The sequence below is a fragment of the Equus quagga genome, chromosome 3 (assembly GCF_021613505.1).
Source record: "Equus quagga isolate Etosha38 chromosome 3, UCLA_HA_Equagga_1.0, whole genome shotgun sequence".
Taxonomy (NCBI): Eukaryota; Metazoa; Chordata; class Mammalia; order Perissodactyla; family Equidae; genus Equus; species Equus quagga.
In genome coordinates, this window is record NC_060269.1 from 51,657,512 (window position 1) to 51,672,940 (window position 15,429).

The 15,429-nt window shown below is 35.0% G+C and overlaps 1 protein-coding gene across 2 annotated transcripts in view; it reads left to right on the forward strand.

The window, feature by feature from the left end:
• The window catches only part of TLL1 (tolloid like 1), a 192,258-nt gene that overhangs the window by 159,168 nt on the left and 17,661 nt on the right, over positions 1 to 15,429 (forward strand). For both annotated transcript variants that reach the window (XM_046655576.1, XM_046655577.1), the window contains 2 exons: positions 6,039 to 6,164; positions 8,738 to 8,865. In XM_046655576.1, the coding sequence (XP_046511532.1) occupies positions 6,039 to 6,164; positions 8,738 to 8,865 (254 nt within the window). The remainder of the gene's footprint in view (positions 1 to 6,038; positions 6,165 to 8,737; positions 8,866 to 15,429) is intronic.

A 15,429-nucleotide genomic window follows, 5' to 3' on the forward strand; every position in this document is an offset into this window, starting at 1 on the left:
ATCATGTTCACTGATACTGATGCTCATAGTAAATCATCTCAATTTTTAGTATTTATCAGTGCTTTTTAAAAAAATAATAAATCAAATAAGTGACAGTACTTCATTTTGAAAGAGTCTAGCCTAGATTGTTCGACGGAGCACCAGTCGTTAAGTAAACTGAACAATGAAGTTCAAGGGGAAGCTAAATCCCAAACTGTTATATGATAGATGCTATTTTTGACAACTTATTATGCAAGTATACATGATCTCTTTTATAATCCAAATAAGGCTATAATAGGCTCACTGTTGTATTCATTTGACAGATGAAGCGGGTGAGGAGTTAGGTAAATTGCTTAGTGTCACAACGAATTTAACCCTAGTTTGTTGTAGTTTGTCCTAATCATCAGAGCTGATCACGTCCTTTGCAAATGGCATTAGTTATCTCCACATATTTGTGACCTGAGAAACAACAGATACACTTTTCACTTCCTTATTAAATTATTATTTTGTAAAGTTCAAGATAATAATCAAGTATAAACTTTCAGTATTTTCTTCTAGGTGCATTCTAAAGTTTTGTCAGTTTGTCAGATTCATATTTCAAATACTGTAGTTCTGAATAAGTAATTTGCTCTATTTCACACAATTTTCTGGGAGTTTCTGTTAGTGGAGAAGATGTTTGCTCAGGAAAAGGGAAGAAAAAAAACATTATATTTCCAAGAACAGTTATCAAGGAATTCAATAATAATAAGAAACAATATTTGATAATAGTGATTCCATGTCATTTGGAAAGGAAAGGTGTTTAAAAAGAAATTCTAGCTGTCTTGAAGCTAAGTGATACCTTAAGGAAAAAAGAAAATATATTTAGACTTTTAATATATACAGTGAAATAAATTATTTATAGCATTATTGCCAAAATATAATTGTTTAGTAAAATAATCATATAGAGATTTTACTTTTTTTTTTCACATAGTCTCTGATTTTAAATAAGCACTTTGCAGACTTCAGAAATGGAATTGAAAGGATAACTGAGAACTTATTAGCAGAATAACTAACATCGGTGGTTTCTGTCACTTCCATGTGTGTAGTAGTAAGCAACTATCATATCAATTCTGATTGAATATTATAGATTGGTTATGAAAATGCTATGGCTTAAAAATTTGGAAGTTATTGTATTATACAGCAGAAAATCTACAAGTTTCTCTACAAAAAATCAAATTTGATGTACTATCTTCATTCTAGGGTATCTTTTAAAAGCATTTGATGAAGTAATATTAAAGCAAATAAGGAAATTAGGAATATCAAACTAAGGCCATTTGAATATTATAAAGAGTTATGTATCTATTCAATATTTTAGCTAATTTAAAATATAATGACATAGAAGATATCTCGTCCCAACAATATATTACCGTTATTTTCTTGGATTGAATGAGGTTTGTTATTAGATTACAATAATGGCTTACTTTATATTATAGTAAAACCAAACTTAATTTTATATGATGTTGTATTTGGACAACAGTGTACATCTGCACAAGTATACATGATGTAGTTTATTTATTTTGAGTGGTGAAGCAAAGTTAACTGTATTCTACTCAGAACAAATTATTTTTCTTAAATGAATTAAACTTAGAGAAATGTTAGTAGGTGTTTATGTATGTAAGAATAGCAACATTTGGGAAACTTGACATGCTTTAAAAATGTAATTGCAGCATTCATTATTAGGAAATAATAATAGCAAATGATTTTAGGCGATGAGAGTTGAGCATAGATATTCTTCCTTCTTTAGACAACCTTAAGACTCAATTATGACTTCTGTAATAGTGAGAATAGAGAATTTGAAGAATAAATCTCATTTAATAGCAGACTCCCTCACGGATAACTTTAATAGGAATATGATCTATTACTGATGGACCTAGTGACTTTCTCAGTGGCAGAACTGGAGGAAAAACCCAGATTTCCTGACTCCCAGTTTATTTCTGTCTGTAACAAGTTTAGGAGTCAGATAAAATGATTTGTGCAATTTTTCTACCTCTAAATTCAAGTGATTTCAACGGACATACTCCTCGCCTTGTCCACCTTTCTTTGTGTGTGGCTATTTCTTTCCATTGTTCCTCCTGTACACCATTTCTCTCATGGAATGGTCATAGATATTTTTAGAAGAAATTCAACCTGATATTATTCTAACAAAACTTTAAATATTAGTCTGATTAATTTCAAATAGTAACACAGTTAAAACTTACCTATATGACTTTGAATCTTGCTTCCAAGTCTTCACTATTAATATTTAAATATTTGCATGTTTATAGAAAGAGCAAATTGTCTGTCATAGCTCTCTGTAGAGCTTAATAGTGCTTTTTTGAAGGTGATTATCTGTTCAATAGTTTTGTGTTGAAAGCTGTGTGTGCTGTGTATGTGTGCGCGCATGCATGGGAGTGTATGTGCATGAGTGTATGCACGATTGTGCGTGGGTCAGTTTATTTTACATTTAAGCATTTATTGTGAGTATATCTGCTTATATATGTTTCTGTTCTGGTGCATGGACTCTTTACTTCTTTTTCCTACAGACAAGGAAGCTTTCTGCAAAGAGAAAATTTTTATTTTTGAATCTTGCAAGAACTTGATACAGGTTACCACTTCACTTCCCTCCAGTATGTATAATTCCTAGACTGATGGCCTCTGATAGTCCCAGAGATACTCTGCAGGCCTCTGATGGGAAAATGCCACCTCCTTTTTCCCTAATAATGGACCTTTCCTTCATCTAACATGAAGGAATGGAAAGTAGATACGTCCATTCCAAAGAAGGAGGCTGATTTCCATCTGCAGAAAATAAATGTTTTTATTTCTACTCAACAAAACATTTGTTTCTTTCACTAATAAAAACTACTTTAAAAAATTTGTGCCTGTAGTATGAAAATGCTAGAAAATTTCAAATGAATTATTGATAAAATTTTGTTATTGAATTTATTATGCAGACATTCTGAGAAATATTTAAAACTTACCTGCATCCTCCTCCCTTCTCTCTTTCTTTGGATTTTTATTGCTCAAAATATTTGTAGTTTGTGTCCTAAGAAAAGAAAGAGAAGGAAAGTGAAAACATGGTCATGTTTGCCAATAGCTTTTTCCCCTAGTTTGATGACATGCTTAAGAAGTCCAGAATATATTTGTGGACTCATCTTTTATGATGTTATTATTTCCCATCAGCATCATCAAACAAATATTTAAAAAATAACCACACTGTATTCATTACTCCCTAGACAACTTCAAATGCAAGTTAGATAAGTAGCTTTCTTTGTTTACATGATGTAAAATGTCTGGATAATTTTAAATATTCCAGCGTTTACTGAAATTTTCTGTTTTCATATGACTATTTGACACGTGGAGGCACAGTTTTAAATGCTACTTTGCTGGGCATGATAACTTTCCTCTGCTGCTTTTAGTTACTATTTTGATTAGTTCAGTTTTGAATTCTCACTAAACTTTAGATTAACCATATATGTATTCCTGTAGTGTATTATCAAATTGTCACATGACAGATTTTATTAGGCAACATTTCATGTGGGGATGAAGGCAGGAAACATCATCATGTGGGAAACTGAAAATAAGAGATACTTAGATAATAATTTCTATATAAAATCTTCTTCCTCCTGCTTCTCCTCCTCTTCTTCTTCTAAAAATTATTTTTAGATTATTATTTTTCCAGCACAGTAGAAATATGAATAATCGGCTGCAAAAAACTACAATTCAAATATGATTGGTTTCACTTTTAACTTTATTTCTCTTTAGTTATGATTACCACAGGTCAGATTATATCAAATCGTAAGAAAATTATTTTTCTTGGATATATAAGCTAGTGACTTGAGATTTCCAGTAGAATGAAGTTTAAATGTTAGAAACATTTCAAGTATTGAATTTTTTTATTATAAAATGACTGTGGATTTAAAAACTTAACAATAATACTTGTGTTCATGTTTTATTTTAACAACTTCAGATCTCTCATGTATGGCAATCCAAAGAGGTCCAAATAAAAGGACAATTCTGGCAGTCCCTGCCACTATAGGGCTTGTCACTGAGCAGTTAATCTGTTTACCAGTCAGTTGCAAATGTGAACTAGTTTTCTCTAAACTTCTTTGCTTACGGTTGTTAGATTTCCAACCAACTCTCAAGAGTCTGGTTGATCAATAGTACAACTAACCTTCATTCTATCGTGTTTTAAGTACACCAAACGATCATTATGTAAACATTTTCATAGGAAATATGTGTCTGTTTCAGAGCAAGTAATCCTGGCACCAGAAATTTTTTAAATTGACTCTTTCCATTTAACAAAGATGAAATGTATTTCTACATCTATGCATGGGGAAGTATTTTTCTGAAGCATCTTAAGTAAAGAGCCTCTGGAAAGTTGCATTAAAACAATAAATTTAAATCATTTACTGCTTGGCTGTCTTGAATGAGAAAATGCAGGTAACTGACACCACGGTGGTAGGAAGCGTGGTTTACTATCCACCCATTCTGAGTAGGTCATTCATAACTCATACACTGTAATTTTCACTGCTGATACAGTTAAGGGAACAGGGCTTGCAAATTATTGTAAATTTCTCTAAAATTAATTTTACAAGGCAAATTCTGTATTAACTTCTGATTTCTTTTACATTTGGTGTTTGATGCTCTTTTGGAGAATAATTTTCTTTATTCTACTTTTTTTTTTTTGCTTAGGCTCCATAGTAAGTTTAAAAGTATAATAGAAGTGTTAAGGGTAGGTAGAGAACACATAAATCACAGATATATTGATTCAGATATATTCTTTAGCCCTTCGGGACTGCCTGTATGTGTTTGGGATATTCTGATATTGCCAATGCTTGAATATATCCCAGGAGCTTGTGTGTGTTATGTCATATAATCACTCTCCAAAAGGGGAAAAATAGATGGATCCTTAAACATTGCTATTAGATCCTTTGATAAAAATGTCTTTCCTAAACCCCTCTCCATAGAGTAATATTGATTTAATAAGAAAGCAAAAATAGCATTTGCTATTAGTGTGCCTCCACGAGCTCACAAATTCTCACTAGAAAAATCTGTTGACAGTGTAAATTTTAAATTCAGCCTCACCTCTGATATGACTGTCATGTGTCCTTTTTCTTCTCTTTGCTGTGGGAGTGATGAAAGTCTGAGTGAGGTGTCATCATACATGTGTGTCAGGAGCAATCTGCCAGTTTTGAATTTAATGGACGAGCCAGCCATGGAATGACAAGCTGAGTAATATAATACGGTGGCTGATGCCTCTCACTGGATTGACTGCCTGCTAATCTAGTTTGGCTTTTTCCCCTGTTCTGAGTTTGTTGGCTATTTCTTAAAGCTCTTATTTCCTATTCTAATCTTTACTTCTAGCACACTCAAAGCCCTTTGAGGGAATTACTTAGTAATAAACTGGTCTGCTGGAGTCGATTTAAGTTACATAAATTAAGTTTCTTCTTTAGGATAGTCTAACGATTCCTTTTTCTGTCTTGGAATATTATGAAATCTCCAGATTCGTTATGCTAAGCATAACTGCAAAGTTAATGAAAAAAATCCACTACAGTAGTTATACTGAGTGATTTTTTTTAAAGTGATTACATATAAATCTTAGAACCTTGTTTAGCCTCTGTCTATATACCATGGTTGATATACTGAAGGATTTCCATTTCTCTCATTTATTCAAACTACTCACAATTTTAAGTTTAGTTTTTTAAAATCAGCCATAAGTGTTTAGGATTAGTTGCATGAAGGTTCATTCATTTCCTTTCTCCTACTCAAAACTCCTACTCCAGCATAGGAGTGAAAGAGAACTGTGTCATCCTAGCACAAATTGTTCTAGAAACTCAATTCATGGTACAAGGCTCCAAGCTAAACAAGGAATGGGTAGAACTAAGACACTATCAATTTTTTCTCTGTTTTTTATGCTGGGAACAGGAAAAGCTGTGACTTAGTTTACCCTTTGCCAGTGTTAACCACGACTAAATGACTCTCCTGTGATGTTTTTTGTTTTTAAAGCTACTTACTAACCTATGGGGGTATCTCTTTGCTAGACAAAGACGAGTGCTCTAAGGATAACGGCGGCTGTCAACACGAGTGTGTCAACACAATGGGAAGCTATGTGTGTCAGTGCCGTAATGGATTTGTGCTGCATGAAAATAAACATGACTGCAAGGAAGGTATGAGGGGAGTGTTCTTTTCTCGACAACGTCTAGAGTTTCATGAAGTTTGGGTAAAGCACTGCTTCCAGGTAGAGTTAATCATATCAATGAGTGATATCATTGTTGACTATTCAAATGTCCAAAAATATATATATGCAGTGTTTAAAGATCCAAGGCATACCATTGGAAACCTCATATTACCTAAAGGTTCTGCACTTCACACATGGGTGGCATTAGAATAACTTTGTATAACAGACATAGAAGCTGCTATGATGCCATCTGGCAACCAGAAAAGCACTACATTATCACCAGGTCTTTATAGAACAGACCTTATAGCGGTCTCCATATTTAAACTTAACTTCTGCTAAATGCTTTGCATTTGGTTTAATTTCCCTCCCCAAAATATCTCATATATGTGCTATATGAGTGATGCCACTTTAAATACCAGGAGTATCAACTCAAATGCCTACCAGAGGGAAGACATTTGAAAGTGGTAGATACTGTGCCACTTAAAGTTTCAAGTCATGGTTTGGGCCAAGAAAAAAGCATACTAGTAGCACAATAGTAGCCTACCAGTTCTTGGCCCCAAAGCCTTACAATATTCCAAGATTTTATTTAAAAAATTATCTTAATCTCCTTAGCCAGTATAAGCTAGATGGGAACAAGAAATAGTTATTCAGTTCTGTCTTCTTCCTTTGAGGGTCTGATCTTGAATTTTCTACTTAACTTGGATTTATGCCTATTTTGAAAGAATTACTGAGGCATATTTTGTAACTTTAGTCATTAGCACATGCGTGTTGGTAAGTACTTGCCTATAACCACAATTAGATAGCAACTCTTTGTATGCATATTCAAATAGTACAGAATGTCATGAATTGACCTTGTTTCATTATGTTCTATTCAAATATGGTCACGTCTCAGGATTGTTTTCTCTTTTTTTCACTGAGCTAATGACATTGCCCAGAATCATATGCAAGCAGGATCTTTTTCTTTACTTACTTTCATGTTTGAGCATAAACTCATGAGGATTCTGATATTTGTAACTTGGTGTTCTATTAAATCAACAGGCTGGGGAATAGGCCCAGTTATTTTGCAAATATGGAAAGAATTCAGAGAAAAAAAGAGACAACTTTTGCAGAGTATGCATGTAGCTCCTGGCTCAGATGTAGCAAATCAATTTAGATATCCTAAGTCTGTTCACTTCAGTGAATATTTTCAAGAAAGGATTTTATAGGAAACTTCCTTTTAGGCAGAACTGTATCCAGGTACCCCTAATAAAGTTCATTTTACTGCTAGCAAAGGGGTTGGATTCTCTTTTACCTTTGCTATCATAGGGGCACTTTCTACAGTTTAGCAGCGAGCTTCTTGGCTGTCTCATAGGCTTTTTGCCAGATCCTGGAGGCTCCACATTTCATATGGCAACGCAAGGACAGAGATAATGGAATTTAGAAAACCCTTGTCGAGACAGGATCTGTTTAAGGCTGTTGCTGTGCTACACGATCCTATATTGTTTGAAAGGAGCTGAATTTCATCTCTTTTAGTATTCCTCTATTACAAATCCAAATCTTGCTGTGGAAACTTCAACAATTAAGATAAAATCTAGTAGTATGAATGCAACAACAGTACAATAATGTTGGGCATCTTACCCTTATTGTGCAGCCCCGCAGTGTAATAGGTGTTTAAGTCCATATGATGAAGAATTTTACCCAAAGAGATTTCTTGGAAAATTTGAGAGCCTAATTGTATTTCAGAATGGGATACACAATCCATAACAAATAATTCCCAGTCTAAACCAGGATGTGTAGGGTGCTGCTTCTCACATCACATAGAATTAACACAGCCTGAGACTATTAAATATTTTTAAAGTTTGACATTAACAATATGGACTGGTCCCCTCTAAGACGAAGTTATTTGAATTGTGAAAAACCTAAAAGAAATTTCATGTCAATTGAATGAGATATTCTTTGAAATTAGTTCAGAAGCTATCTCCATGGCTGGTAACTGTTCGCTTATTTTGCCCCTTAGTGCTTCATTTTATGTTGATAAAATTAAGGTTAATCTACTTTAGCAGCTAAAAGGATGGTTTAGGTATTCAAGTGTATACTTTAAGGGAGAGAGAAAATGTAAATACATGATTCATACGGTTAATGATGTTAATTAGCTTTAAGTGATGTTTCTGTTAATAAAAAAAATGATTGGAAAATGGCATAGTCCATTGATTTTTGTTTGTGGCATTGCATTTAATATTTTGCACATACCAAGTGTTGATATCCTTGATTGTCAATATATGTTGCTCTTTTAAAATCTGAGCTTACAGATCCAGCAGTTTGAAGTAGTTCATTTTCTTTTAGGCATTTATATAATTCATTGTAAACACTTAATTTCATGTGAGCAAGAAAACAAACATCGCCTGATTATGCTCAGCAACATGTTTGCCAAAGCAGATGAATATGATAACAGAGACCAGAGTGATGATTAGTTAGTATTCAGGAAAATCTTTCAGCATGATAGCGGGTAAATAGACTGCTTTCTTGCTGGCGCAATCCTCGGCTAGATTTCCACACTGATTGATATTATCGTTACTGGCACAGCTGAGTGTGAACAGAAGATTCACAGTCCAAGTGGCTTCATCACCAGTCCCAACTGGCCAGACAAGTACCCAAGCAGGAAGGAATGCACATGGGAAATCAGTGCCACTCCTGGCCATCGAGTCAAATTAGTAAGTGAGCACATTTTTCTTCTTTCTATTAAGCTGACTGCCCCTGTCTTTCATGGCTAGCACATGGAAATAAAATGGATGTTTATTGAATTGAATTGAATTGAATTGAATTAGTAGGCAGATGAAAATATTTTCTTTCTTGTGCTTTCCTACTAACACTAAATAAATCCAATTTCCTAGATCAAGGTGATGGTAATGGTAGCCGTGTAGTCTTGTATCGTGTTCTTATCCTGGATGCTTTAAAAGGTGTTACCAAAGTTACTGCAAAACAGTAGGCTCTACTTCCTACTTTATTCTTGGAAATGATGTTTCCAAATGGAGAAAATAAATAACGGAACAAAATTTATCAGAAATTCAGCAAGAAAGCAATTAAATAAGTATTTAATTAAATATAGTATAGCAAATTCTACTGTTGTGTCAATTCTATATGCCTCATATCCAAAGCATATATATTTCTATACTAAAATGAATTTTGTCCTGTGGTTTGTGGAATATTATTTTTGCATAATATAATTTCTCTCTTTAGATGGATACTGATATCCTTAGACTTCTCCCAAATTCAAATATGAATATAACGTTTGTCCTCTTTCCTGTGTTCTTTGTGTCTTGCATTCTGTCCTGGTCATCTGATAGTATATATTAAATTCCATTATAGGATACAGAATACTTGAAGAGGAGAATTTAAAGAAAGAAAGTCATAGGAATGTAGAAATTTTAACAATTTTCTGCTATATCCTGTTGTCAGAAGCAGAAGGGAATGCCAGCTAGCAAGGCCCAGGATAGTCTAGTGGCACCATAGTAAAGGACAAGAAATTGCCTTAAAAATGAGGCTACCAGTCTATGGTAGTTTACGGGACCAGTCTAGCCATAAAGTTAACTTTAAAATTCTGTTCAAACCTTTCCCTTCAGGGATTTTTTTTTTTTTTTTTGGCCAATAAAGAGGCCTTATTCATATGCAGCATTATAATAAAATTAGAGACAGTCATCAAGACATTCATATTCCTATTATGAGTTCCTTCCAATCACCACATTTGTAAAATATCAGTCAATGACTTTCCAAACAGAGAATCAATTCATTTCAGCCACTCTTTGGAAGGATGCTAGATGCTAAGATGACAGCACTGTAGGTACTTGATTGCTCCCAGTCCTGTCCAAGGTCCTGATTGAGAGGATCATTATCTGAAGCTTATGCACTGAGATGTAGAGGCAGACTTCTTTACAATGAGCAGTCAGCTAATGGAGTTGGGAAAATGGATTTTCCTAAAGACATTTTTTTGTGTGTGTGCAGATTCAAACTTTGGTATCATATCCTGTCTCTCTGAAGAATTTCCTTTTATATTTTTTGTAGAGTAAATCTGTGCACTATCACTTTTTAAAGATATTTTCATTGGCTATAGAATTCTAGGATGAAAATTTTATTTTCCTGTCAGCACTTTAAACATCTGCCACCATTATTTCCTGGCTTTCATAGTTTCTAATAAGTCTGTTGTAAATCTTAGTTTTAGTCTTGTGGAAGCAATGATTCTGTTTTCATATGGCTGCATTCAACATTTTTATTTTATCAGTGATTTGAATATAATATACTAAGTGTGTGTGTGTGTGCACGTGTGTACGTCTGTTTAGTACTTTATTATTCTTGGAAGTCCCTGAATTTCTTCCATCTGTATTGTGGTGTCTGTCATGAATTTTTGAAAATTCTTGACCATTATTTCTTCACAAAATTCTTCTCTACTATTGTCTCACTTCTCCTGGGATTCAAATCATGTGTGTACTAGATTGTGTTATATTATCCCATAACTCTTGGATGCTCTGTCACTTTTTGTCACTCTTCGAATTTAAGTTTGAGTAACTTCTTTGGACTTATCTTCAAGTTCAGTAATTGTTTTTTCAGCTGTTTTGAGTCTACCAATGAACTTGTTAAAGGCATTCTTTTGCTTTTCTTATCATGTTTTTTATTTCTAGCTTTTCCATTTGACTCGTTATTGTAGTTCCCATTTGTATTAGTTCGCTCAGGCTGCCATAACAGAATACCACAAACTGAGTGGCTAAAACAACAAAAATGTATTTTCTCACAGTTCTGGAGGCTAGAAGTCCAAGATCAAGAAGTCAGAGTTGGTGTCTGGGGAGGCCTCTTCTCCTGGCTTGTAGATGGCTGCTTCATTGCTGTGTCCTCACATGACCTTTCCTCTGTGTCCCTGGAAAGAGAGAGAGTGCTGATGTCTCTTCATCTTCTTATAAGGACACTAGCCCTGTGAGATTAGGGCCTCACCCTTGTGATCTCATTTACCTTAATTACCTCCCTAAAGGACCTGTCTCCAAATGTAGTCACATTGAGGGTTAGGGCTTCAATATCTGGATTTGAGGAGGACACAATTCAGTCCATAACACCATCTGTCTGTTGAAGTTTCCCATCTGCTCTTGTGTGTTTTCTGTATTTTCACTAGACTCTTTAGCCAATTAATCATAGTTACTTTAAAATTCCATTTGATAGTTTAAACATAGGGGTTGTGTTTAAATCTATTCTGTTGATTATTTTCTCTCTTAACACCATGTTGCTTTTTCCTTGCTTTTTTATGTGTCATGTAATTTTTGATTAAATACCAAACATTGTGTGTATAAATGTAGAGACTTTATGTCTGGGAGTGGACACATCTCTTCTGTTAGGCTATTGGTGTAGGTGTGTGTGTGGCAGAGGGTGTTGTTGAGCGAACCCAGTCAGTAGTTAAGTTGCATTTGGGTTTTCTCATTTCTATGATTACCTGTAGCACACCATTGGCTTCAAATTCTTTTTTCTTAGATTGGAGGCTGGGATTTCAGAGGCATTTTCTCGATGTTTCTCCTTCATTTTTAGGTTCCTCGTTCATCTCCACCATGAGTTTTGTCCCTCCCTGCACTTTTTTCTCCCCCTCAGTGGTAGACTGCAAATGCTTGTTCTTAGTGCATGCTTGTCTGGTGGTGAGGGCAAGGAGCTCTCTATTGTTTTAGTACAACCTCCACCTTAGACAGGCTCTGTGTGTTGTGTTTAGATCTTAGAGGTTGCCTTTCTCCATGATCCTGCCTCTTCTCTCTGTGGCAGCCAAACTCCATCTTACAGCTTTGTTTGGTCTTCCGCAGGAGAGTTTCTTTTCCTTCTCCCAGTTGTAGAAGATCTCTAGTGTTAGTAGTACAGAATCCTATGTCCAGGACGTTCCCAAGGGTAGAAGTGATTTTTTTTAACCTTTCCACTGGCTACAGTTGGTCTGTACCTTTGTCCTAGTGGTGACAGGGTTTTCTGCTCCTCCCCAGAGGCTTAAGGCTTTGTTTTCCAGAGAAGGGTTGCAGCAGGGCTTCATGCTTTTCTCACAGCCGCGACCACTTCCCCCCCTCCAAGACTTCAACACTAAGAAAGGCACTTGAGCATCTCCTGCTCTGCCCACAATATTTCTCATGAGCAGGAGATTGAGGTCCAAGGAGAAGAGTCTGTGAGTAGGTGCAAACTCCCCCTGTGGCTGCAGCTGCCAGGAGTTCTATACTCTTACCCTAGTCCATACCTGACCTTCACCAATCCATCAAAAATTAAAGCTGAATGCTTCTTACTTAGTTGTATGGCACCCAGCATCTCTTCCTCCTGTAGTCACTGTTGAGCAGGTGCTTGTGTCTCATCTCTCCTTTGAGGGACCTGAGATTCAGTGGATTTGATAACTGCTTGGTTGACTAGGGACTTCAGCTCTTTGATGTTTTCAGCGAGGTTGTGATTTTTTTCAGTTTACATGGATTTTTCTTTTTAGGGTAGAAGCGACACTAGTTCCAGCTTTCTATGTCCAAGGGGAAATAGAACTCCTGATATACCTCAATTTGAAAAATGGCAATACTTTATTTGTTCTCAATTATATACCTTTCAGCTTATTGAACACTCCTTTCAATTCTAGGACGATCTGTTCCTTCACAAATTTCAGACTTCATTTTTCATGCAAATATTCCACTTGAGGATCAGGGAATAAAGCATGTCTGTTCAACAGTGGTCATATTTACTGGTATCCTAAGGAAGTATTTTCTAAAGGAAAATGAGAGCTTTAATGCAAATTTTGATCTTTGTTTTAATATTTGATTTTTTGATCTTTGTCGAAGTAGCTACAGTCTAAGCCAAGTTTTCTCAAATATTAGCATTTATCAGAATTACCTGGAATACTTGTGAAAATACATATTTTTTTCCACTCCAAAGTTTCTGAATCAGAGCAGAATACTGATTCCACTCTCATATCCCATTAATCATGTTCATATGAAACCTAACTCTCAATATCACTTGAAGGATCAGGATCAGTAGCAAGTGTGTCACAACAGATCAGCTACCAAATTCACATGATATTTTAGTTCCATATTTTTTAACTCTTACTATTTTGATATTGTTGCTTATGTTCACTATGATTGTCTTCGTGCTTATAATATAACTGTTAACTAATCTTATCAACTTTAAAATTGTAATCACTATCAATTGCAGATATCAGCCAATGGACACTTGGCCAATGCTGTTTACTATACCAGTTCAAACTATTCAGTCACCTACCTATGTCACCTACCTTTGACATTTATTATAAAGGAGATTTCATCAAGATGATACATTGATTAAAATAAATGCATTTTGCTTGGTTTATTTAGGATCCTTAATTTTCTTGTAAGAACTTGAGCCCAAACTGAATTTAGAAAATGGATTCCAAGGAGACTTGGAAAATTATGAATTCTTAATCCCCTTAGGCCAAGAGCTTCTGATAGATACTTAGTTACAAGCTAGTCTCTTAATGGGCCGGGGCAAAGAGGAAAGGCAAGGAAAACATTTGGTGTTCCTGTGCACACCATGAAACTTTCTTGACAACTGATAGATTGTTACTCCTCCTACCATAGGCTGTATGGAAAAATAAGGAAACATTTATAAATGTTTTACCTATTCATATAGAACCAAGAAGAGGAAATTGTCCCTGAAGACATTTTCATGAGATATAAAAAAAAGAAACCCACCTTGTTTATGAATTTTGAAAGGCTTACTGTTCTTTCTAACCTAAATATTCCTTTAATTTGTTACAGGTTGTGTTGTGTGACATGCAAGTAGTGGCTTGGAGTTATAAGCAAGCTTTCTTTCACTATGTCTGAGATAACTATTATTTTAGTTAATTGGTTTAACACTACAAATATTAAGGTTATTTAGATAATCTTGCAATTACAGACTAAGAGGAATTACAATAAAATTCAGTGCCTTTTGTGAGATACCAGCATTCTTGTACATAGTATTTATTTACCATAGTTATAGTCAGTTCACAGTGTGAATACCTATATCTAATGTATATTACTGAACAATAATGTAAGGCCTGAACTATCAGTATTGTTCAGTTTATTACAGATGTACAGAAATTGAAGAATTTTGGCATTATAATGCAGTTATTCTCTTTTATGCACTATTCTAGTTATGTATGGCTTCATAATAAACTAAACCAAAATCTCATGGCTCAAAAGAAGCACCATTTTATTATATCCCATGGTTTGAGGAGAAAGGAGTCATGATTTGAGTAGTCCTTTGCTGGCAGTTCTTCTGTTGCCCACGGCATTGATTGAAATCAGCCAGTGATAGTCACCTGGGGAATGTTCTGGTTTGTGTGTCTGTCATGCTGGTGGGGAGGACTCGAAGGCTGATTCAGCTGGAAGAGTCAGAGCACCTACATGTGACCCTTCCAGCATGGTGGTCTCAGGGGAGCCATACTCTTCACGTGGCAGTTCTGAGTCCCCATAGAGTATTTCAACATGTCCGAGGGAATGCCTCAGAAGCCCCTACACGTGACCCCTGCACGTTCTGTTGTTAAAGCAAATCACAAAGCCTGGCCAAGATTGAAGGGGAAGAGAATTGAACATCTCTCAATGGGAGGAGTAACAAAGAATATGTAGCCATCTTTAATCCCACACACGCATTTGAATACGTGAGACTGGACATAGTCAGGGAAGTAAAGATAGCACAAATGAGTTATTGCTTATAATCTCCTGACCTAAGTTTGCTCTAGGTAAATTCTGGAATGTGTAGGTAAAATACCATTGGGTTGTAGTATACTACCTAGTACATAAACAGGAAGTATTTAAAGGTGATTTTATTAAGGCCACAGTAAATACCATCCAGTAATATAAAACAGCAGTTTGAATATAATAATGATTTAAATTATGTCTATATTACATAATAAACATACTCATTAATTTTTGTCCCTACATCATGAATTTCCTCTTATAAAGGTAAATATGAAGATTAAGTAGAGGTGCATTTATGAGCAAGGGTATTGGTTCTTGAGGATTTTTTTGTATTCTTGCATATACCTTTTCTGATATATACTCTGATCTTTATAAAACTCAGGATTACTATCTTCATATAAATGCAGTAAGCTAGAGAACTGGGATCCAGAGAGCCGAGGACTGTCCTTTAAAAAATTCTAAAATAGGCACTCTCTCATATGTAATTCTACAAAAAATATATAGATGTTCTTTAGTTTTCCATTTCTTCAAAGTAGTCTCCAAATAGTAAAATGTAGCTTGACTGGGCACTTCTTGTATCTC